The sequence below is a fragment of the Schistocerca americana genome, chromosome 3 (assembly GCF_021461395.2).
Source record: "Schistocerca americana isolate TAMUIC-IGC-003095 chromosome 3, iqSchAmer2.1, whole genome shotgun sequence".
Lineage (NCBI taxonomy): Eukaryota > Metazoa > Arthropoda > Insecta > Orthoptera > Acrididae > Schistocerca > Schistocerca americana.
In genome coordinates this window covers 272,575,590-272,599,022 of record NC_060121.1, presented here as the reverse complement: position 1 = coordinate 272,599,022, position 23,433 = coordinate 272,575,590, and the positions used below count along the sequence as shown (strand labels likewise).

The window sequence follows — 23,433 nt, the reverse complement described above, 5'->3', positions numbered from 1 at the left end:
ATATATTAGAATTGACATGTGATTACATTTTCAAGCAATTTGGGTGCATAGATCCTGAGAAATCAGTACCCAGAACAACCACCTCTGACCGTAATAACGGCCTTGATACGCCTGGCCATTGAGTCAAACAGAGCTTGGATGGCGTGTACAGGTACAGCTGCCCACGTAGCTTCAATACGATACCACAGTTCATCAAGAGTAGTGACTGACGTATTGTGACGAGCCAATTGCTCGGCCATCATTGACCAGACGTTTTCAGTTGGTGAGAGATCTGGAGAATGTGCTGGCCAAGGCAGCAGTAGAACATTTTCTGTATCCAGAAAGGCCCGTACAGGACCTGCAACATGCGGTCGTGCATTATCCTGCTGAAATGTAGTGTTTCGCAGGGATCGAATGAAGGGTAAAGCCGATGGTCGTAACGCGTCTGAAATGTAACGTCCACTGTTCAATGTGCCGTCACTGCGAACAAGAGGTGACCGAGACGTGTAACCAATGGCACCCCATACCATCACGCCGGGTGATACGCCAGTATGGCGATGACGAATACACGCTTCCAATGTGCGTTCACCGCGACGTCGCCAAACACGGATGCGACCATCATGATGCTGTAAACAGAAACTGGATTCATCCGAAAAAATGACGTTTTGCCATCCGTGCACCCAGGTTCGTCGTTGAGTACACCATCTCAGGCGCTCCTGTCTGTGATGCAGCGTCAAGGATTACCGCAGCCATGGTCTCCGAACTGTTAGTCCATGGAACTGAAAACGTCGTCGAACTGTTCATGCAGATAGTTGTTGTCTTGCAAACGTCCCCGTCTGTTGACTCAGGGATCGAGACGTAGCTGCACGATCCGTTACAGTCATGCGGATAAGATGCCTGTCATCTCAACTGCTAGTGATACGAAGCCGTTGGGATCCAGCACGGCGTTCCGTATTACCCTCCTGAATCCACCGATTCCATATTCTACTAACAGTCATTGGATCTTGACCAACGCGAGCAGCTATGTCGCGATACGACAAACCGCAATCGCGATAGGCGACAATCCGACCTTTTTCAAAGTCGGAAACGTGATGGTACGCATCTCTGCTCCTTACACGAGGCATCAGAACAACGTTTCACCAGGCATCGCTGGTTATCTGCTGTTTGTGTATGAGAAATCGGTTGGAATCTTTCCTCATGTCAGCACGTTGTATGTGCCGCCACCGGCGCCAACCTTGTGTGGATGCTCTGAAAAATGGTTCAAATGGCTCTGAGCACTATGGGACTCAACTGCTGAGGTCATTAGTCCCCTAGAACTTAGAACTAGTTAAACCTAACTAACCTAAGGACATCACAAACATCCATGCCCGAGGCAGGATTCGAACCTGCGACCGTAGCGGTCTTGCGGTTCCAGACTGCAGCGCCTTTAACCGCACGGCCACTTCGGCCGGCTGGATGCTCTGAAAAGCTAATCATTTGCATATCACAGCATCTTCTTCCTGTCGGTTAAATTTCGCGTCTTTATGACGTCATGTTCATGGTGTAGCAATTTTAATGGCCAGTAGTGGATATTATGTACACTGACCGAAATGGAAATTGTTACACGTGTGCGATATTTATCAAACTTTGTGGGGTTGTTCATCACATGACGGTAATTGAATGATTAAACTTTCATTCCATACGGCAGTGATGTCCACCATCAGCAACAGTATCAGTTGTTACCCCTCGACCCCCCGGCATGAATACACTCTCGCTCTCGCTGCGGAATTGAAGCACATATCCTCCAAATGTCATGATGAGTAATTCCTTACTAATCCTGAAACACATACTGTGATAGTTCATGAATACTGCTTGGAGGATGTTCGTATAACAGTATACCTCTTCGCATCGCATCCAAGACATGGTTTGTTTATGACAAATCAGTCCGGATTTTGAACAGCCCGCTCCACTCCTTGGAGTGGAAAAAAAATCAAGCCATGGTCTCCCCTATAGTTTATATCCCCCACCCACCGCCCACACCACACATACACACTACACACAAACACACACATACAAACGCAGAGAGACAGAGAGAGATGGTTCAAATGGCTCTGAGCACTATGGGACTTAACTTCTGAGGTCATCCGTCCCCTAGAACTTAGTACTACTTAAACCTAACTAACCTAAGGACATCACACACACCCATGCCCGAGGCAGGATTCGAACCTGCGACCGTAGCGGTCCCCTGGTTCCAGACTGTAGCGCCTAGAACCGCTCGGCCACTCCAGCCGGTCAGAGAGAGAGAGACTTCGTCCGTTATCAAACAGACGATTCATTGGTGCCTCACGATGTGCGCTGTCAACCGATCCCTTCTTTTAGTCAAGTTATGGCATAATTCGATTCAGTGCTCCTCATTAGTTACTCGGTCTACCCAGTTAATTTTCAGCGTTCTTCAGTAACATCAAATTTCAAAAGCTTCAGTTCTCGTCTTGTATGAATAACTTATCGTCCACATTTCATTTTCGTACAAAGTCCACACTAGACTAATAACTGCAGAAAAGACTGCCTAACACGTAAAGGGAATTAAATTATCGTATGGCATTGAAGGCCGGGAGTCCTCGCCGAGTTGCAAGTCTTTTCAGGTGACGTCACATTGGGCGACTTGCATGTCGACGATGATGAAATGGTGACGAGGGCAGTACAACACTGAGTCCCCGCACAGAGAAAAATCTCCGACCTGGCCGGGAATCGAACCCGGGCCCTATGTATCACACTCGGACGCGCTGACCGCTCAGCTTTTCTTTTCAAAATCTTTTATTGTACTAAAACACGATGAATTACAATGTTATACAAAAACTGATGTAAACTCACGGGATGTGACAATTATATTTATATTAGATATTAACAAACTGCTCTTTTTCAGAAATTCTTTTCGTGCTGTAAGCCAATGTGGCCTTTTTTTTCTCTCTACTTCGACCATCAACAGTTACTTTGCCGCACAAACAACAAAACTCGTTTAATACTTTCAGTATCTCATTTTCTAATGTAATTCCCTCAGCGTCGCCTGATTTAATTTGACTGTATTCCATTATGTTTATTTTACTTTCGTTGATATTGATCTTTATAACCGCGCTTCAAAACATTATCCATTCCCGTAACGTTAAGCACGCCAAATATCCGTCATGTAATCGCACCAGTCTCCACATATACAAATGCCTTTTTCCTACGGTATAAATAAGTTCACATAAGGATGAACTTTCAATCAACATATTGCACACAGATAGAAATACTTTGAGTACCAGTTTTGTAACACTTTCCATATTCTTCAGTGTGTAAGTTACAGTCAGGCACAGGCCGTGCGAAATGGCTGTCGACAGTGAGACGATAGAGCTGCGATTACCAAAACTACGGTTCGGTTGCTTGGGTAAAATACATAAATGACGTAATAAATAGTAGCATTACCGGTAGTATTGGTAACACTGTTAGGGAAAGGAACGTAAATGAATGTGTGAGAGGGGAACTGGCAACAGACAACTTCTCTTTGTTTTTTGTTTGTTTGGTTGTTTTGCACATAACAGAACCGCACATCAAAAAAGTGGTTCAAATGCCTCTGAGCACTATGGGACTTAACATCTCAGATCACCAATCCCCTAGAACTTAGAACTACTTAAACCTAACCAACCTAAGGACATCATACACATCCATGCCCGAGGCAGGATTCGAACCTGCGACCGTAATGGTCGCGCGGTTCCAGACTGAAGCGCCTAGACCCGCTCGGCCACACCGGCCGGCAACCGCACATGGTTCAGCGCTAGTCCAGTGTGTATTTTATGTTCTTACAAAATATAAATCGCATTTTAAAGCTAAAAGAAGTTAGCTGCTTGCGTAACTTACTCTCTTTTATGTAATAATTACCTTTGATGCAGGCACATTTTGCATGCACAAACACAAAAAATCTATATATTATTGTTGTCATTTTGTACTCATATGGTTCAAATGGCTCTGAGCACTATGGGACTCAACTTCTGAGGTCATTAGTCCCCTAGAACTTAGAACTAGTTAAACCTAACCAACCTAAGGACGTCACACACATCCATGCCCGAGGCAGGATTCGAACCTGCGGCCGTAGCGGTCTCGCGGTTCCAGACTGCAGCGCCTAGAATCGCACGGCCACTTCGGCTGGCGTCATTTTGTACTCACCAGATTTTCTTGACCATGATCAAAGGCAAGAGTTTCCTGTTAGTATCGATAAGTTGCTTATGAATAACAGAAACGTATTTTATATGAGCTCCACAAAGCACTGAAACGATGTTTGATGCTATTTTGTATTGCATTTTTTTTTATTTCTCATTTTTTGAAGAAACTGCATGTTGTAGCCCTATATGAAAAATTTGTTTTTTACCACAACATCCTTCTGTTTTATGTTACAAATCAACAAGTTTCGAATTAAACTTACTTAAACAATTACAAGTTCAATTTTCTATGAATACTGTTTATTTAAGTAACAGACTGGAGGATAACTACATAGAACAAAAATATTCTGTAGGTTACTCGGCCCTTTATACAGGGTGTCCGAAAAGTCTTTCCTTGATTACATAAATTGATAACTTAGGCTAGAAGTAAGATACAAACATGAACTGGTATCTAATTGCTCACAAACTATCAAAGTTTTTCTCACACATCAATAAACTCCCACATGAGCTCCCTTGGTAGCACGTAGCACATCTAGGCGATATTCAATTTCCGTCCACACATTAGCCAACATCACTGGAGGGATCGATTCAACGACTGTGGTTATCCGTTGCCGCAGGGTTTCAAGATCTGGTACACGTGTTCGGTAGACCTCGTCCTTGACATAACTCCATAAAAATAAGTCTAATGGGGTTATGTCAGGAGAGCGTGGAGGCCAAACCGTTGGTCCATCACGACCAATCCATCGCCCAGGAAAGGTCATATCGAGATAGGCACGGGCATCCAAACCCAAATGAGGCGGTGCACCGTCTTGCTGAAACAAGACATCTGGGTGATACTGAAGCAGCTGAGAAACAGCATACAGTTGCAACATGTCCAGATACACTGCAGGTGTGATGGTAGTCTCATCGAAGAAGAATGGCTCGATAATTCGATCGTGCAATAACGCACACCAAACATTCACCTTTGGACTGTCTCTGTCGACGTGTACTATCATTGGGCAACAAGGCCGGAACGATTTGCACTTTGTAGGCACGAAACAATAAACGTTCGTGTAAAAAAGTCATGGAGAGAGCTTTTTAGCATCTGTACTTCACGTGAGGCCCTGCGCACCGATTTCTTCGGACTTCGCAGAAAAGACTGCCTTACAGCGTCCACCCTGTCTGCTGAGGTTCTTGGTCGACCAGACCTCGGAAGGTCAGCAACCGATCCTGTGTTCTTGAACTTCTCATACCAGGCTTTAATGCTCTTGACATCAGGTGGATTCCTTCCAAATGTTGCCTAGAAGTGTCTCTGCACTGTGGTTGGTGCTCGTGTCTCATAGTACCACAGGACACACTGTGCCTTCTCCTGATTGGTTAACATGGCTTTCTGGGCACTGCACCTCATCCACTACTTACGTACTGCGAACCTAAAACAGAAAAAAAATTTTGATAGTTGTAAACAATTACACACAAGTTTCATATTTGTATCTTACTTCTAGCCTGAGTTATCAATTTACGTAATCAGGGAAAGTCTTTTCGGACATCCTGTACATCTACACCCAGTTTCTATACATTTCGCCATTTCCGGCTTCTCAGGGAAAGACACTGATGGCATACGCAAACAAAGCGATCAAAATGAGGTAACCCCTAAAAGGCATGCAACACACCTAACGTACACATAACGCAGATATAATAGTAACTGACCAAAGCTACTTGGAAAACTACCGTAATCTACTTTTACTTAGGATAGACTTGGGTAGTTTCGCAACTGTAGGAGGCGAGTGTTTTGGCAGACGGACGAGCCGCCGCCCCCCGGCCCCGGAGGCCCCGCGCCGCCCTCCTCGGGGCAGACGTCGGCGCGGCGCGCGTCGCCGCTGCTGCTGCTGCCGCCCGCCGGCTCGCAGGCGCCGCCCACGACGCAGCTGCGCCACCTGCACACGCAGCACGACGCCGCCGCCCTCGTCCTGTCTCCGGACGCAGACGCCGGCGGCGACGGCACGCCTCCCGCAGGCGCCAGCGGCGCCGCCCCCACCGCGGCTGCGGGGGCGGTGGCGGGCACCTGCACCACCGCCGGGGGCGGCAACGGCACCGCCACGGGCGCCGGGGGCGGCGCCTCCCCCGGCGAGGCGGGCTGCCCGCGCGCGCGCTCCGACTCGGAGACGCTCTCGGACGACATCTTCCTCGAGTCCAACGACGAGGGCATCGGCACCGACCACATCGACGAGAAGATCGAGGAGGGCGAACTCAAGAGCGCCAAGGAGCTCGAGGTACACACACCTTCATCTCTAGCTTCTACAACTGTCATCCGCGTTTTATTGCCCGATTAAAATTACATGATGACACTTCACGCATTGTGAGGTACTGAATGGGTTAAGGGGGGTAGGGCGTCAAACGGGCCGACTTGGAGCAAGAGAGTCACCACAGGACATTTTAATTTCTACTGTCTATACTTTTACAAATAAATTCGTAAAACTTTGTCACCGTGAAAGGGAAGGATTGAGGACTCACACTCATCGCAGTGGAAGTTCAAAAACGTAGCAAAATACCTTTTTTTTACATGTGAAACTTCATCATTTTTTCACTTATTACTGGCTGCATTTGTTGCTATAGGTACACTTTTCTTCCTAAGAAAGAGAGATTCTTCGATGAATTTTTCATAGGATACAAACAGTAGTTACAGGTGTATGAAACTCTATAATTTTCCAAATCTATTAAAAAACTGTGGAAAAATTGAGATAATTAACTACAAAACTTGAGTTTTTTCTAAACGTGAAGTTTAAAATGTAACAGTTCATTCATTTTTTCATAAATTAAATAACTTCTAAAGTTTCATACACCTGTAACTATGGTTTGTATGCTGTGCAAAAGTCATCGAAGAATCTATCTTACTTAAGAAGAAATGTGTACCTGTAGCAACAAATGCAGCCAGTAGTAAGTGAAAAAATGATGAAATTTCACATGTAAAAAAAACGTGTTTTGTTACGTCTTTGAGCTTTCACTCCTATGAGTATGAATCCTGAATCCTTCCAGGTCATGCTGTTAAAGTTTTATGAATTTATTTGTAAAAGTATAGACAGTGGAAATTAAAATGTCCTGTGGTGCATCTACTGCTCCAAGTCGGCCCGTTTGACGTCCTGCCCCCCTTAAACAAACGGTTTCGAACGCGAGGCATATTTTTTTATTTAACTTAGGCATTTGATTGTGTTGATCACAAAATATTGCTCCAGAAGTTGGACCATTATGGAATACGGGGAGTAGCTCACAATTGGTTCACATCCTAATTTAGCAACAGACAACAAAAGGTAGTTATTCACAATGTTGATAATAGCTGTGATGTGGGGTCTAAGTGCGGTACAGTCAAGCGGGGAGTGCCCCAGGAATCAGTGTTGAGGCCGCTCCTGTTCCTTATTTATATAAATTATATGCCCTCTAGTATTACGGGTAACTCTAAAATATTTCTGTTTGCTGATGTTACTAGCTTGGTAGTAAAGGACGTTGTGTGGAACACTGGCTCGGTTTCAAATACAGCAGTACATGACCTAAGTTGTTGGCTTGTAGAAAATAAATTAACTATAAATCACAGTAAGACTCAGTTTTTATAGTTTCTAATACACAATTCAAGCCGGCCGGAGTGGCCGTGCGGTTCTAGGCGCTACAGTCTGGAGCCGAGCGACCGCTACGGTCGCAGGTTCGAATCCTGCCTCGGGCATGGATGTGTGTGATGTCCTTAGGTTAGTTAGGTTTAAGTAGTTCTAAGTTCTAGGGAACTGATGACCTCAGAAGTTGAGTCCCATAGTGCTCAGAGCCATTTGAACCATTTTGAACTGTTTTGGTTGATCAGATCCATCTTGTGACACAATGCTTGTTGCCCATTGGTGATTCTATGTTCCAAAGTGACAGGGCCCCTGTTCACACACACGCATCATCCACAACTAGTTTTGCGAGCATGAGGAAAAATTGTCGCATTTCCCCTGGCAAGCCATAGTCACCAAATCTCAGACTCTGCAGTCCACTTTGGAGAGAAGGATACGTGATCGCTATCCATCTTCATCATCGTTACTTGAGATTATTTTGCAGCAACAGTGGTCTATAATTCTCTTGAAAACCATTCAGGACCCGTACGTTTATTTTCAGAGACGACTGGAAGCTGTTTTGAATGTCAATGGTCTTCCTACACAAAACTGGGTATGGTAATGTGCTGCGTTTTTGGTGTTCCCACATTTTTGTCGACCCTACGTATAAGGCCAACGACACTGAGTCTGGTGGTGCCGGCAGGTGTTCATCGGGAAGGAGCTGGTGGAGTCCGGGAAGACGCTGCTGGGGCTGAGCGCGAGCCGGTCGTCGCTGCAGCTGCCCAGCATCGTGGTGCACGGCCAGGAGCAGTCGCCGTCGCCCGTCAGCTCGCGCAGCGACAGCCCGCTCAGCGAGAAGGCCGCCAACAGCCTCGCCCTCGGCCTCGTGGGCTCCGGAATCGCCAGGCTGACGCGCGGCGATTCGGACGGCCTCTACGAGTGCGCCACGGCCGGCGCGCACGCCACAGAGCTGCGCCCCAGGAGGTCAGTACACAGCCGCACGGCACCAGGCAACAGTTGCTTTGATAGTGGAGGGAAGTGTGAGGGGCAAACGGTTTAATTCATATTTAACTGGAAGAAGGCAGAAGATTGAAATTAACAGTACAGATAGTCTGCAAAAATCAGCAGATTCTTCTAACTGGGAAGTCTTCAAGAAAGGTGTCCCACAGGGTTCAGTCTTGGGTCCCATAATGTTCTTAATATACATTAATGACTTGCCACTCTACAGGGTGGTCCATTGATCGTGACCGGGCCGAATATCTCACGAAATAATCGTCAAACGAAAAACCTACAAAGAACGAAACTTGTCTAGCTTGAAGGGGGAACCGGATGGCGCTATGGTTGACCCGCTAGATGGCGCTGCCATAGGTCAAACGGATATCAACTGCGTTTTTTAAAATGAGAACCCCCATTTTTTATTTCATATTCGTGTAGTACGTAAAGAAATATGAATGTTTTAGTCGTACCACTTTTTTCGCTTTGTGATAGACGGCGCTGTAATAGTCACAAGCATATGGCTCACAGTTTTAGACGAGCAGTTGGTAACAGGTTTTTCAAATTAAAATTCAGAACATAGGTACATTTGAACATTTTATTTCGGTTGTTGCAAGGTGATACATGTACCTTTGTGAACTTATCATTTCTGAGAACGCTTGCTGTTACAGCGTGATTACCTGTAAATACCACATTAATGCAATAAATGCTCAAATTGATATCCGTCAACCTCAATGCATTTGGCAATACGTGTAACGACTTCCTCTCAACAGCGAGTAGTTCGCCTTCCGTAATGTTCGCACATGCATTGGCAATGGACTGACGCATGTTGTCAGGCGTTGTCGGTGGATCACGATTGCAAATATCCTTCAACTTTCCCCACAGAAAGAAATTCGGGGACGTCAGATCCGGTGAACGTACGGGCCGTGGTATGGTGCTTCGACGACCAATCCACATGTCATGAAATATGCTATTCAATACCGCTTCAACCACCCACGAGCTATGTGCCGGACATCCATCATGTTGGAAGTACATCGCCATTCTGTCATGCAGTGAAACATCATGTAGTAACATCGGTAGAACATTACGTAGGAGCCGCGCGGGTTTGGGACGCGGTTTTGGGCGTCATGTCACAGACTGCGCGGCCCCTGCCGCCGGAGGTTCGAGTCCTCCCTCGGGCATGGGTGTGTGTGTTGTTCTTAGCATAGGTTAGTTTAAGTAGTGTGTAAGTCTATGGACCGATGACCTAAGCAGTTTGGTCCCTTAGGAATTTACACACATGTGAACATTACGTAGGAAATCAGCATGCATTGCACCATTTAGACTGCCATCGATAAAATGGGGGCCAATTATCCTTCCTCCCATAATGCCGCACCATACATTAACCCGCCAAGGTCGCTGTTGTTCCACTTGTCGCAGCCATCGTGGATTTCCCGTTGCCCAATAGTGCATATAATGCCGGTTTACGTTACCGCTGTTGATGAATGACGCTTCGTCGCTAAATGTAACCCGTGCAAAAAATCTGTCATCGTCCCGTAATTTCTCTTGTGCCCAGTGGCAGAACTGTTCACGACGTTCAAAGTCGTCGCCATGCAATTCCTGGTACATAGAAACATGGTACGGGTGCAATCGATGTTGATGTAGCATTGTCAACACCGACGTTTCTGAGATTCCCGATTCTCGCACAGTTTGTCTGCTACTGATGCGCGGATTAGCCGCGACAGCCGCTAAAACACCTACTTGGGCATCATCATTTGTTGCAGGTCGTGGTTGACGTTTCACGTGTGGCTGAACACTTTCTGTTTCCTTAAATAACGTAACTATCCGGTGAATGGTCCGGACACTTGAATGATGTCGTCTAGGATACCGAGCAGTATCCATAGCACACGCCCGTTGGGCATTTTGATCACAATAGCCATACATCAACACGATATCGACCTTTTCCGCAATTGGTAAACGGTCCATTTTAACACGGGTATTGCATCAACGAAGCAAATACCGTCCGCACTGGCGGAATGTTACATGATACCACGTACTTACACGTTTGTGACTATTACAGCGCCATCTATCACAAAGCGAAAAAAGTGCCCCAACTAAAACATTCATATTTCTTTACGTACTACACGAATATGTAATAAAATGTGGATTCCTATTTTAAAAAATGCAGCTGATATCCGTTTGACCTATGGCAGCGGCTGGCCGGAGTGGCCGAGCGGTTCTAGGCGCTTCAGTCTTGAACCGCGCGATCACTACGGTCGCAGGTTCGAATCCTACCTAGGGCATGGATGTGTGTGATGTCCTTAGGTTAGTTAGGTTTAAGTAGTTCTAAGTTCTAGAGGACTGATGACCTCAGATGTTAAGTCCCATAGTGCTCAGAGCCATTTGAACCATTTGAACCTATGGCAGCGCCATCTAGTGGGCCAACCATAGCGCCAACTGGCTACCGCCTTCAAGCTAGACGAGTTTTGTCCTTTGTAGTTTCTTCGTTTGATGCTTATTTCGTGAGATATTTGGCCCGATCACTATCAATGGGCCACCCTGTATATTCACGAAGATGCAAAGCTAGATCTTTTTGCTGATGATACAAGTACTGTAATCACACACAATAAACAAGATTTGGCTGACGAAGTCGTAAATCAAGTCTTTCAGAAAATTCTTAAGTGGTTTTCTGCAAAGGGACTCTCATTCAATTTTGTGAAAACGCAGTATACACAGTTCTGTACAGTAAACGGCATAACACCATTCATAAAAATAAATTTTGAACAGAAGTCTGTTACTAAGGCAGAATATTCAAAATTTCTGGGTGAGAAGAAACACATTGATGATCTGCTGAAACGTTTAGGTTCAGCTACATGTGCTATTAGGGTTATTGCAAAGTTTGGTGGTAAACAAATCAGTAAATTAGCCTTCCATGCCTATTTTCATTCACTGCTTTCATATTGCGTCATATTTTGGGGTAATTCGTCATTAAGAGAAAAAGTATTCATTGCACAAAAGCGAGTAATCAGAATAATATCTGTAGCCCACCCAAGATCATCCTGCAGACATTTATTTAAGGAACTCGGGATATTCAAGTACCTTCGCAATACATATATTCACTTACGAAATTTGTTACTAATAACCCATTCCAGTTCAAAAATAACAGCAATGTGCATAGCTACAACACTAGAAGAAAGGACGATCTTCACTATTCTGGTTTAAGTCTGACTTTGGCACAGAAAGGGGTGAATTACGCTGCCACATAAATCTTTGGTCATTTACCAAATAGTATTAACAGTCTGACAGATAGCCAATCGGCATTTAAAAATAAATTAAAAGAATTTCTAAATGACAAAACCTTCTCGGTAGATGAATTTCTACATATGAAGCAGTAATTGTAAAAAAAGAAAAAAATTACATCATGTAAAGAAAACTTATGTTAAACTGACAAATTCCGCATTATTACGAACTGTCGTATTCATGATCTATGGAATAAGTATTAATGTAATGTAATAGAAAGGCACAAAGATTTGTTTGCAGTAGGCAGGTTGAAATGTATTCACGATGTAGCAGCATTGCGGATATACAGACACTTGCACAAGAAAGGTACATAGGACAAAAAATTAGTCAGTACACTAGATATTTTCACGCTAATATTGTTTAACATTACCTCTGTATTGATAATGGCCTCAGTTTGCCAAGGATTCCTCAGATATGCCATTTTCAGCTGAAGCCACTCGTTGATCATTAGTTCTCGCAGAACTACCGAATAATGGGAGTGTTGGCTCCTCCATTTCACCCGCTGTTCTGAATAGTCCCAGACGATTTCTGTGGGATTAAGATCAGGTGATTTAACGGTCCTATCGTGTTACGACAGGCTGACATTCTGTGACTATAGCTTTCCTCATCTTAGAAGACAGGGGTGTTTTAGCATTCTCTCCATGAAGATATAGAAGAAACGACAACAGCTGGCCACGAAGAATGCTGAAATAAAGATGCTGGTTCATGTTGATAGTAAACTAAAAAAGTGGACCCAGGTACGAAAAACTGCACCAAAACATAACAAAACTACCTCCACCCTAAACTACATTTTCTAAGCCCTGCGAGTTAAAAGCTTCACTGAGCGGTTTGTGCACTCATCGCCTTGCATTATTTGAAGAGAAACAAAACAGTGACTCGTCGAACCACACCACGCGCTTCCAGTTAGTTACAGTCCAGTTTCTGTGTTGTTTGCCCCACGGAAAACATGCAAGTTTATGGGCCTTTAGGGATGACCCGACTCCAGATGTCCATTCCATGCAATTCCCTTCGCGATGCTCACTCAGAAGCTAGTAGCAATGACCTTCATTTATTGAAGCAGCAATTACTTTGGGGTTTGCAACCGTTTGTTGTCGGTAACACGTCACACACATCTCTGGTCCTTGTAACATAGGATCTGTTTACGACCACTGTTATCACTCCGTGTTACACGGCTACAAGTGGAACACCATTCTTTTCTAGACAAACTGGATAGCCCTCATTGATAACCAGCAACAACGCAACTTCATTCCCGGTGTGGTCCACGGGTACCTCCCAACACGACAGCTCGTTCGCAGCTTCTTTCTGTGTTAATCCCTTACAAGCGACTGGCTGCAACATAATCTGATCAGAAGTGTCCAGATACCTATTAGTGGACATTAATGTGGGTCGTGTCCACGTTTACGACTATTTGAACTCTGCTGGGGAGTCTTTCAATGAGATGTCTGAATGCCTGTGGAGGGAAGACAGGAGATTCTTCCTCAACAGCCGAAACCAGTTACAGACCATCACCTCACGGATGCTGCTTTGTGACAGGGAACATTGTCGTTCTGATACAATCATCGTCTCCGAAGTTTTCCTCCATTGTACACAGTACACAATGCTATTAAATGTGTCTATACCCGCCCGTCTTTAATGTTTTCCGAGGTGCAGTAAGAGGACGACCTCACTGTTGGCCCTACACATGGTGGTTGATAACGTTCTCCAGGCCTTTGTCGAGTCCAAACTGCTGCTTCGGGCTGCAGCAGGATACAACGCGATTCATCACTTCAACCCACTCGTGCCAGTCATCCACCGTCCAATGGCTTCGCTCTCTGAACCACCTCAAATGTTGCTTAGCAACGACTACACAAAAGTGTGGCTTATGAGGTGCTGCTCAACCATTTTATCCTCTTCTTGTATCCCCTTCTTTTTAACTCCTTACACACGATCATTGTCCTAGCTGGACTACTAGTAGCACTTTTGAACGCACGGATATTTCCTTCCGCTGATATCAAGCGATTTTTTCCAAGCAGCAATGCTCGGCGGTCCCTGTCCATCTATGAGGTCTCGATGGACTGTGTTTAGCGTTGGTTCTCCCTTCGCTTTTCCGCTTCACAGTCACAACAGTCGACTTGGGCAGCTTAAGCAGGGTACAAATGTGTCTGACGAATTTTTTGCTCAAGTGACATTAAATGACTAGTCACCATTCGAACTTACTGAGCTCTCCTGACAGATCCTTTTTCCTGCTGTTACTTCTCTAGTGACAATACACTCCTCGTCTCCTTTTATACTTGCAGGTCTACCCCTCGTGACGTCCAGGGGTCGGTTCCACATTACATATGGGTGTCTGGCCCTTACGTCGCCTCTTTGTCTCTTGTAGGCTTGTACCAAGGGAAGCAAGGAGGCCACTATCGTCTTTCTATAACACAAAATGCATGCACATATGAACTGGGTTCTTTATTCCTAAGAATAAGAAATCTACTTAACTTAAGCTAGTTGTTGCGTGGAACAACCTCTCTGTAATCGTCCACAGTAGCCTTAGTGCTGGTGAAGTACAAGACTGCGATGTACACTATTCAGGTCGTTATGTGCTGCCTGATTCTGAGCTATAGGCTGTGACTGCGACAACTCAGTGACTCGCTGAATAACAGACTGGAACTCACTCGGTGCGACAGACTGGCCTTCCGATCCGTGGTGGCTGCCTAAATACTGGCGGCCGAGAGGGCGTTGGCGGCACGTTTCCTGCGAGTCTCTCGTTGGTCTCTATCGATCTTCTCGCAACTTTTACCCCGCATCTACATCTACATCTACATCCATACTCCGAAAGCCACCTGACGGTGTGTGGCGGAGGGTACGTTGAGTACCTCTATCGGTTCTCCCTTCTATTCCAGTCTCGTTCGTGGAAAGAAAGATTGTCGATATGCCTGTGTGTGGACTTTAATCTCTCTGATTTTATCCTCATGGTCTCTTCGCGAGATATACGTAGGAGGGAGCAATATACTGCTTGACTCCTCAGTGAAGTTATGTTCTCGAAACTTCAACAAAAGCCCATATCGAGCTACTGGGCGACTCTCCTGCAGTCTTCCACTGGAGTTTATCTAACATCTCCATAACGCTTTCGCGACTAGTAAATGATGCTGTAACGAAGCACGCTGCTCTCTGCTGGACCTTATCTCTTCTATCAACCCTATCTGGTACGGATCCCACACTGGTGAGCAATATTCAAGCAGTGGGTGAACAAGTGTTCTGTAACCTACTTCCTTTGTTTTCGGATTGCATTTCCTTAGGATTCTTCCAATGAATCACAGTCTGGCATCTGCTTTACCGACGATCAACTTTATATGATCATTCCATTTTAAATCACTCCTAATGCCTACTCCCAGATAATTTGTGGACTTAACTGCTTCCAGTTGCTGACCTGCTATATTGTAGCTAAATGATAAAGGATCCTTCTTTTTATGTATTCGCAGCACGTTACACTTGTCTACATTGAGATTCAATTGCCATTCCCTGCACCATGCGTCAATTCGTTGCAGATCCTCCCGCATTTCAGTACAATTTTCCATTGTTACAACCTCTCGATATACTACAGCATCATCCGCAAAAAGCCTGAGTGAACTTCCGACGTTATCCGCAAGGTCATTTATGTATACTGTGAATAGCAACGGTCCTACGACACTCCCCTGCGGCACACCTGATATCGCACTTACTTCGGAAGACTTCTCTCCATTGAGAACGACATGCTGCATTCTGTTATCTAGGAACTCTTCAATCCAATCACACAATTCGTCTGATAGTCCATATGCTCTTACTTTGTTCATTAAACGACTGTGGGGAACTATATTGTGGTGTGCGGGTGTGCATGGTGTACTGGCGCCAGAGTACATCAGCACACTGGATACTTTTGATCAGATACTGTATTCAACAGTTGCGTTAGCAGTGGGTAATGACATGACTGTCTCACTTGGTACCAGTTATAGAGCATCTACGGCGCTCCAAAGCGACCAGTGTGCTCTTTTAACCTTTGTTGTTGTTGTGGTCTTCAGTCCTGAGAATGGTTTGATGCAGCTCTCCATGCTACTCCATCCTGTGCAAGCTACTTCATCTCCCAATACTTACTGCAACCTACATCCTTCTGAATCTGCTTAGTGTATTCATCTCTTGGTCTCCCTCTACGATTTTTACCCTCCACGCTGCCCTCCAATACTAAATTTGTAATCCCTTGATGCCTCAGAACACGCCCTACCAACCGGTCCCTTCTTCCTGTCAAGTTTTGCCACAAACTCCTCTTCTCCCCTATTCTATTCAATACCTCCTCGTTAGACCCATCTAATCTTCAGCATTCTTCTGTAGCACCACATTTCGAAAGCTTCTATTCTCTTCTTGTCTACAATGTTTATCGTCCATGTTTCACTTCCATACATGGCTACACTCCATACAAATACTTTCAGAAACGACTTCCTGACACTTAAATCTATACTCGATGTTAACAAATTTCTCTTCTTCAGAAACGCTTTCCTTGCCATTGCCAGTCTACATTTTATATCCTCTCTACTTCGACCATCATCAGTTATTTTGCTCCCCAAATAGCAAATCTCCTTTACCACTTTAAGTGTCTCATTTCCTAATCTAATTCCCTCAGCATCACCCGACTTAATTCGACTACATTCCATGATCCTCGTTTTGCTTTTGTTGATGTTCATCTTATATCCTCCTTTCAAGGCACTGTCCATTCCGTTCAACTGCTCTTCCAAGTCCTTTGCTGTCTCTGACAGAATTACAATGTCATCGGCGAACCTCAAAGTTTTTATCTCTTCTCCATGGATTTTAATACCTACTCCGAATTTTTCTTTTGTTTCCTTTACTGCTTGCTCAATATACAGATTGAATAACATCGGGGAGAGGCTGCAACCCTGTCTCACTCCCTTCCCAACCACTGCTTCCCTTTCTTGCCCCTCTGTGCAAATTGTAAAATAGCCTTTCGCTTCCTGTATTTTACCCCTGCCACCTTTAGAATTTGAAAGAGAGTAATCAAGTCAACATTGTCAAAAGCTTTCGTTTAACCTTAAGACTAATAATTTGTTGCACGAGTTTACAGTAGCCTTGACAACTGCATCGAACCACTTCTCTGGCTGATGGCATCAAGACGAGAGCAAGAGCAAAGAAACATGACGTTCCTCGTGTGACTTGGACGTGGGGTGCAGCAGATGTTGTCGCGACAGATCCGGCGGTCGCCGCCACCGGCACCGCAGCGGCGCCCAGCCGGGATGCTCGACGTCGCCCGCGCAGCCGCTGGCGCAGCCGCTGCCGTCGCTGCCGCCGCGCGCCAAGAGTCCATTGCCGGAGCTGCTGGACGTGCCGCTGAGGGAGCGACGCAAGCAGAGCCCCAAGCGCGCGCGCACGCGCGTGTCACAGCTGCCCGCCTCCACCTCCTCCTCCTCGGAGAGCCTCGACTCCGCCAGGTACGTCACCGCTCCCCTTACGCCATACATTACACAGTCTCTGGTAATCCATCATGGGAAGTGGAACTGTAGCCGGACATAAAGTACTTGAATAATGGCTGTTGTATTTGAATCCAACGTCGTTTATACTACACTACTGGCCATTGAAATTGCTACACCAAGAAGATGACGCGCTACAGACGCGAAATTTAACCGACAGATGCTGTGATATGCAAATGATTAGCTTTTTAGAGCATACACACACGATTGGTGGCGCTGGCGACACCTACAACGTGCTGACATGAGGAAAGTTTCCAACCGATTTCTCATACACAAACAGCAGTTAACCGGCGTTGCTTGGTGAAACGTTGTTGTGATGCCTCGTGTAAGGAGGGGAAATGCGGACCATCACATTTCCGACTTTGATAAAAGTTGGATTGTAGCCTATCGCGATTGCGGTTTATCGTATCGCGACATTGCTACTGGCGTTGGTCGACAACCAATGACTGTTAGCAGAATATGGAATCGGTGTGTTCAGGAGGGTAATACGGAACGCCGTGCTGGATCCCAACAGCCTCATATCACTAGCAGTCGAGGTGACGGGCATGGCTGTAATGGATCGTGCAGCCACGTCTCGATCCCTGAGTCAACAGATGGGGACGTTTGCAAGACAACAACCATCTGCACGAACAGTTCGACGTCATTTGCAGCAGCATGGACAATCAGCTCGGAGACCACGGCTGCGGTTACCCTTGACGCAGCATCACAGACAGGAGTTCCTGCGATGGTGTACTCAACGACAAACCTGGGTGCACGAATGGCAAAACGTCATTTTTTTTTCGGATGAATCCGGGTTCTGTTTACAGCATCATGATGGTCGCATCCGTGCTTGGCGTCATCGCGGTGAATGCACATTGGAAGCGTGTGTTCGTCATCGCCATACTGGCGTATCACCCCACTTGATGGTATGGAGTGCCATTGGTTACACATCTCGGTCACCTCTTGTTCGCATTGACGGCACTTTGAACAGTGGACGTTACATTTCAAATGTGTTACGACACGTGGCTCTACCATTCATTCGATCCCTGTGAAACCCTACATTTCAGCAGGATAATGCACGACCGCATGTTGCAGCTCCTATACGGACCTTTCTGGATACAGAAAATGTTCGACTGCTGCCCTGGCCAGCACATTGACCAATTGAAAACGTCTGGTCAATGGTGGCCGAGCAACTAGCTCGTCACAATACGCCAGTCACTACTCTAGATGAACTGTGGTATCGTGTTGAAGCTGCATGGGCAACTGTGCCTGTTCACGCCATCCAAACTCTGTTTGACTCAATGCCCAGGCGTACCAACGCCGTTATTACGGTTAGAGGTGGTTGTTCTGGGCACTGATTTCTCATGATCTATGCACCCAAATTGCGTGAAAATGTTATGACATGTCAGTTCTAGTATAATATACTTGTCCAATGTATACCCCTTTATCATCTGCATTTCTTCTTGGTGTAGCAATTTTAATGGCCAGTAGTGTATATGGTAGGCATCTGCGATCCTGTTGGGCATAGCGAACAATATGCCTGTCCTCTTGGCCCCTAATTGCATGGAGCTGTTGTGATCCTACATAACCATAAATAAGTCGAACATTTTCTGTATCCAGAAAGGTCCGTACAGGACCTGCAACATGCGGTCGTGCATTATCCTGCTGAAATGTAGGGTTTCGAAGGTATTAAATGAAGGCTAAGCCACGGGTCGTAACACGTCTAAAATGCAACGTCCACTGTTCAAAGTGCCGTCAATGCGAATAAGAGGTGACCGAGACGTGTAACCAATGGCACCCCATACCATCACGCCCGGTGATAAGCCAGTATGGCGATGACGAATACACGCTTCCAATGTGCGTTCATCGCGATGTCGCCAAACACGGATGCGACCATCACGATGCTGTAAACAGAACCTGGATTCATCCGAAAAAATAACGTTTTTCCATTCGTGCACCCAGGTTCGTTGCTGAGTACACCATCGCAGGCGCTCCTGTCTGTGATGCAGCGTCAAGGGTAACCCCAGCCATGGTACCCGAGCTGACAGTCCATGCTGCTGCAAACGTCGTCGAACTGTTCGTGCAGATCGTTGTTGTCTTGCAAACGTCCCCATCTGTTGACTCATGGATCGAGACGTGGCTGCACGATCCGTTATAGCCATGCGGATAAGATGCCTGTCATCTCGACTTCTAGTGATACGAGGCCGTTGCCATCCAGCACGTCATTCCGTATTATCCTCGTGAACCCACCGATTCCATATTCTGCTAACAGTCATTCGATCTTGACGAACGCGAGCAGCAATGTCGCGATACGATAAACCGCAATCGCGATAGGCTACAATCCGACCTTTATCAAAGTCGGAAACGTGATGGTACGCATTTCTCCTCCTTACACGAGGCATCACAACAACGTTTCACCAGGCAACGCCGGTCAACTGCTGTTTGTGTATGAGAAATCGGTTGGAAACTTTCCTCATGTCAGTACGTTGTACGTGTCGCCACCAGTGCCAACTTTGTGTGAATTCTCTGAAAAGCTATTCATTTGCATATCACAGCAACTTCTTCCTGTCGGTTAAATTTCGCGTCGGTAGCACGTCTTCTTCGTGGTGTAGCAATTTCAATGGCCAGTAGTGTATGTTCAATCTGGAAATGGGTTTGTTTGGAGGAAGCCAAGTATCTGTGTGACGATGTAGTAAGTTCTATGGGAAACTAGCACAGCCAACATTGTTGTGACTTCTTTGACGAGCCAGCACAGAGGGGTGCGCCGACAGTGATGCGCCCATCGACGATACTCTACACGGGAGTTGTAGTCCTGTGCACAGCGTCACAATGGATACATCCGTGTGCAGAGAACGAACGCTGCCAGCTTGCATTCGTCATTGCAACAGGAACCCAGTACTTAGATTGATAGTGTGGTGCTACAGGATGCCATTGGGTACACCACATGATCACATCTGGTTCGCGTAGCTACACTCATGGCCATAAATTAAGGACAATTGCAGAAGGTGATGCCACACAACGTGGCACTACACAAAACTGGCGCTAATATCATAGGCACATAGGGAACATACATGACACAGATCTGTAATTGTACGGTATTTGTGACAAGTTGAGAAAACTGTCCCAAAACACATGAGCTACAAAACGCCACTGTTTCCTGCCTGTACCCCAACATCAATATGGGATATGATCACCATGCACACGTACAAAGGCCGCACAATGGGTTGGCACACTCTGGATCAGGTGGTTGAGCAGCTGCTGGGGTATAGCCCCCCCATTCTTGCACCAGCGCCTGTTACAGCTTCTGAAGTGTCCTAGGGGTTTGAAGACGTGTAGCGATACGTCGACCGAGAGCATCCCAGAAATGCTCGATGTGGTTTAGGTCTGGAGAACAGGCAGACCACTCCATTCGCTTGATATCTTCTGTTTCAAGGTACTACTAGACAATGTCACCTTGGTGGGGCCGTGGGTTATCACCCATCAGATGGAAGGTGGGACTCACTGCACTCCTAAAAAGGCAGACATACTGGTTCAAAATGACGTACCGATACACTTGACCTGTTACAGTTACTCTGTCAATGACATACAGGAATGTACGTGCACCAATCATAATCCCACCCCACACCATCAAACCACGACATCCATACAGGTTCCTTTCAAGGACATTAAGGGGTTGGTAACTGGTTCCTGGTTCACACCAGATGAGAACCCGGCGAGAATCACTGTTCAGACTATACCTGGACTCGTCCGTGAACATAACCTGGGACCACTGTTCCAATGACCATGTGCTGTGTTCTTGACACCAGGCTTTACGGGCTCTCCTGTGACCAGGGATCAGTGGAATGCACCTTCCAGGTCTCCGGGCGAATGAACCATGTCCGTTCAGTCGTCTGTAGACTGTGTGTCTGGAGACAGCTGTTCCAGTGGCTGCGGTAAGGTCCCGAGCAAGGCTACCTGCAGTACTCCATGGCCATCTGCGAGCACTGATGGTTAAATATCGGTCTTCTTGAGGTATTGTACACTGTGGACGTCCCGTATTGTAGCGCCTCGACACGTTTCCTGTCTGCTGGAATCGTTTCCATAATCTTGAGATCACACTTTGTGGCACACAGAGGGCCCATGCTACGACCTGCTGTGATTGACCACCCTCCAGTCGCCCTAGTATTCTACCCCTCATAACGTCATCAATATGTGTTCTTTGAGCCATTTTCAACACACAGTCACCATTAGCACGTCTGAAAACGTCTGCACACTTACTCGCTGCACCGTACTATGATATGCACCAACACACCCGCAAGCTGCCCACCACAGCGTTGTTTCACCATGTATCAGTATTATCCTTAATTTATGAGCATGAGTGTATTAATTTGGACAGCAGCCATTTCGTTTCTGACGTGTTGAGGCCAGTGGCTGTACCATGTGTTCAAAGTCTCTGTAACGTTATATTTATGCTGTCTCGAGCCAACTCAATAAAGAGGGTGTTCACCTGTTGCACTGACCACTACAGAGCTCTGATCGCCTGAAAACATTTGCTGATGAGTTGCCGAGAGATTGGCACTAGTATTTATGAGAACTCTAGAACAGAGTTGAAGCAGCATGGAAAAACATATCCATATCTGTCACGCAAGCTCAATTCGCCACGATGCCATGTGAGGTTTGTTCTGTTGGTGCTGCCTGTGGTGGCAGTCCTTTCTGCCAGAACTGGAATTCGCATCCTGTACAATTCGCAAAATCACCTACAAATTTAATCATGTATTCTGCTGACTGTACTATATGTGCACAATAACTAAAATTTAGTTATTTGCTATTCTTCCTGGTACTGCAGTTGTAATTGCAGCACGGTTTTTTCGTGCACCAATCGCTAAACAAGACGACAATATTACAGTGAAACTGTCTCGCATGAATTACTAAAATAAGGAACAAATATAGAGTTATCCGTAAGTATTATTCTGGGCTTCAGAAGTCTATCTTGTTAAAACGACAAGAAATAGAGAAAACAGATTCATATCAGTGGATAGGGCATCTCTCCAGATTTTTAAATCAAATTGCAGGTGTTCAGTATGGGCATTATTTGTGACCCACCAAACGTCACGACGATAATCAAATTCTTGCTCTACACATCTCAATACGTCACCGTCGATATCAGCGAGCACATTATCCTTTCTTGTCAGTCGTCTAAATTAACTGGCAGCAGAGGTAGGAACCTACGATCTTCGACATAATCCCGTAGGAATAAATCATAAGTATTTAAGTAAGGTGATAGTGTGGCCACTGCGAAAACAGTCATCCTCCAGTAGCTGCTTCATATCATTGCAAAAGCCAATGCCGCTAGTAGTTAGCGTAAGTAACAGCTGCGGCTGGTAAAATTTCACACACGGGCGTTTGCGTGGAACATGTCAGGTAGCTGGCAGTGGCTTCTGTAGTTCCCTGCTCGCACGGGTCGTCGATTTCTTCGTGCTCCTGAACACGCTACACTTTCACTGCTGACGGCCCCTGCCAGTTTGTTTTCTCTGCACCACATAACCAGCCAGTCTCACGCAATGTCTTATACCACCCAGCACTGTTTTGTATGTTGGACAATTTACCTGAAATTTGATACGAAATCGTGGCTGGACCGTCACAGTTGACTCACGTTTAACTAATTCAGGGACATAAAACGCACAAATTTCTCCATTATATGCCATGTTCTGACACGGCTGCTCCCTAGTGGTGGCACTGCGTCTATTACGCATCTAAGCTCGGTAGATACTCCATTCGCAGATCCTTTTTTTTTGGGGGGGGGGGGGGGGGCTTTATTCCCTACTTTCACGGCATGATAATCTGGATTTGTCAATGTCAGAAGAAGAAGGTGCCGATTCTTTTCCTGTCGCCACTCCATCACCGGCATCCCCACCCTCTACCCCCTCCAAAGGACGGAAATTGTGTACCCTTTTGTAACTGTGACCGGAATGGTCGCGGGGTTGCCGTGAACGAAAGCGCAGTGGGACCGAATGGGAG

At 46.0% G+C, this 23,433-nt stretch overlaps 1 protein-coding gene across 1 annotated transcript in view; it reads left to right on the top strand.

The window, feature by feature from the left end:
* Positions 1–23,433, top strand: part of LOC124606012 — a 532,599-nt gene that overhangs the window by 469,078 nt on the left and 40,088 nt on the right. Inside the window, exons 26-28 of the mRNA XM_047137975.1 lie at positions 5,927–6,400; positions 8,409–8,689; positions 17,179–17,418. Coding sequence (XP_046993931.1) covers positions 5,927–6,400; positions 8,409–8,689; positions 17,179–17,418 — 995 coding nt within the window. The remainder of the gene's footprint in view (positions 1–5,926; positions 6,401–8,408; positions 8,690–17,178; positions 17,419–23,433) is intronic.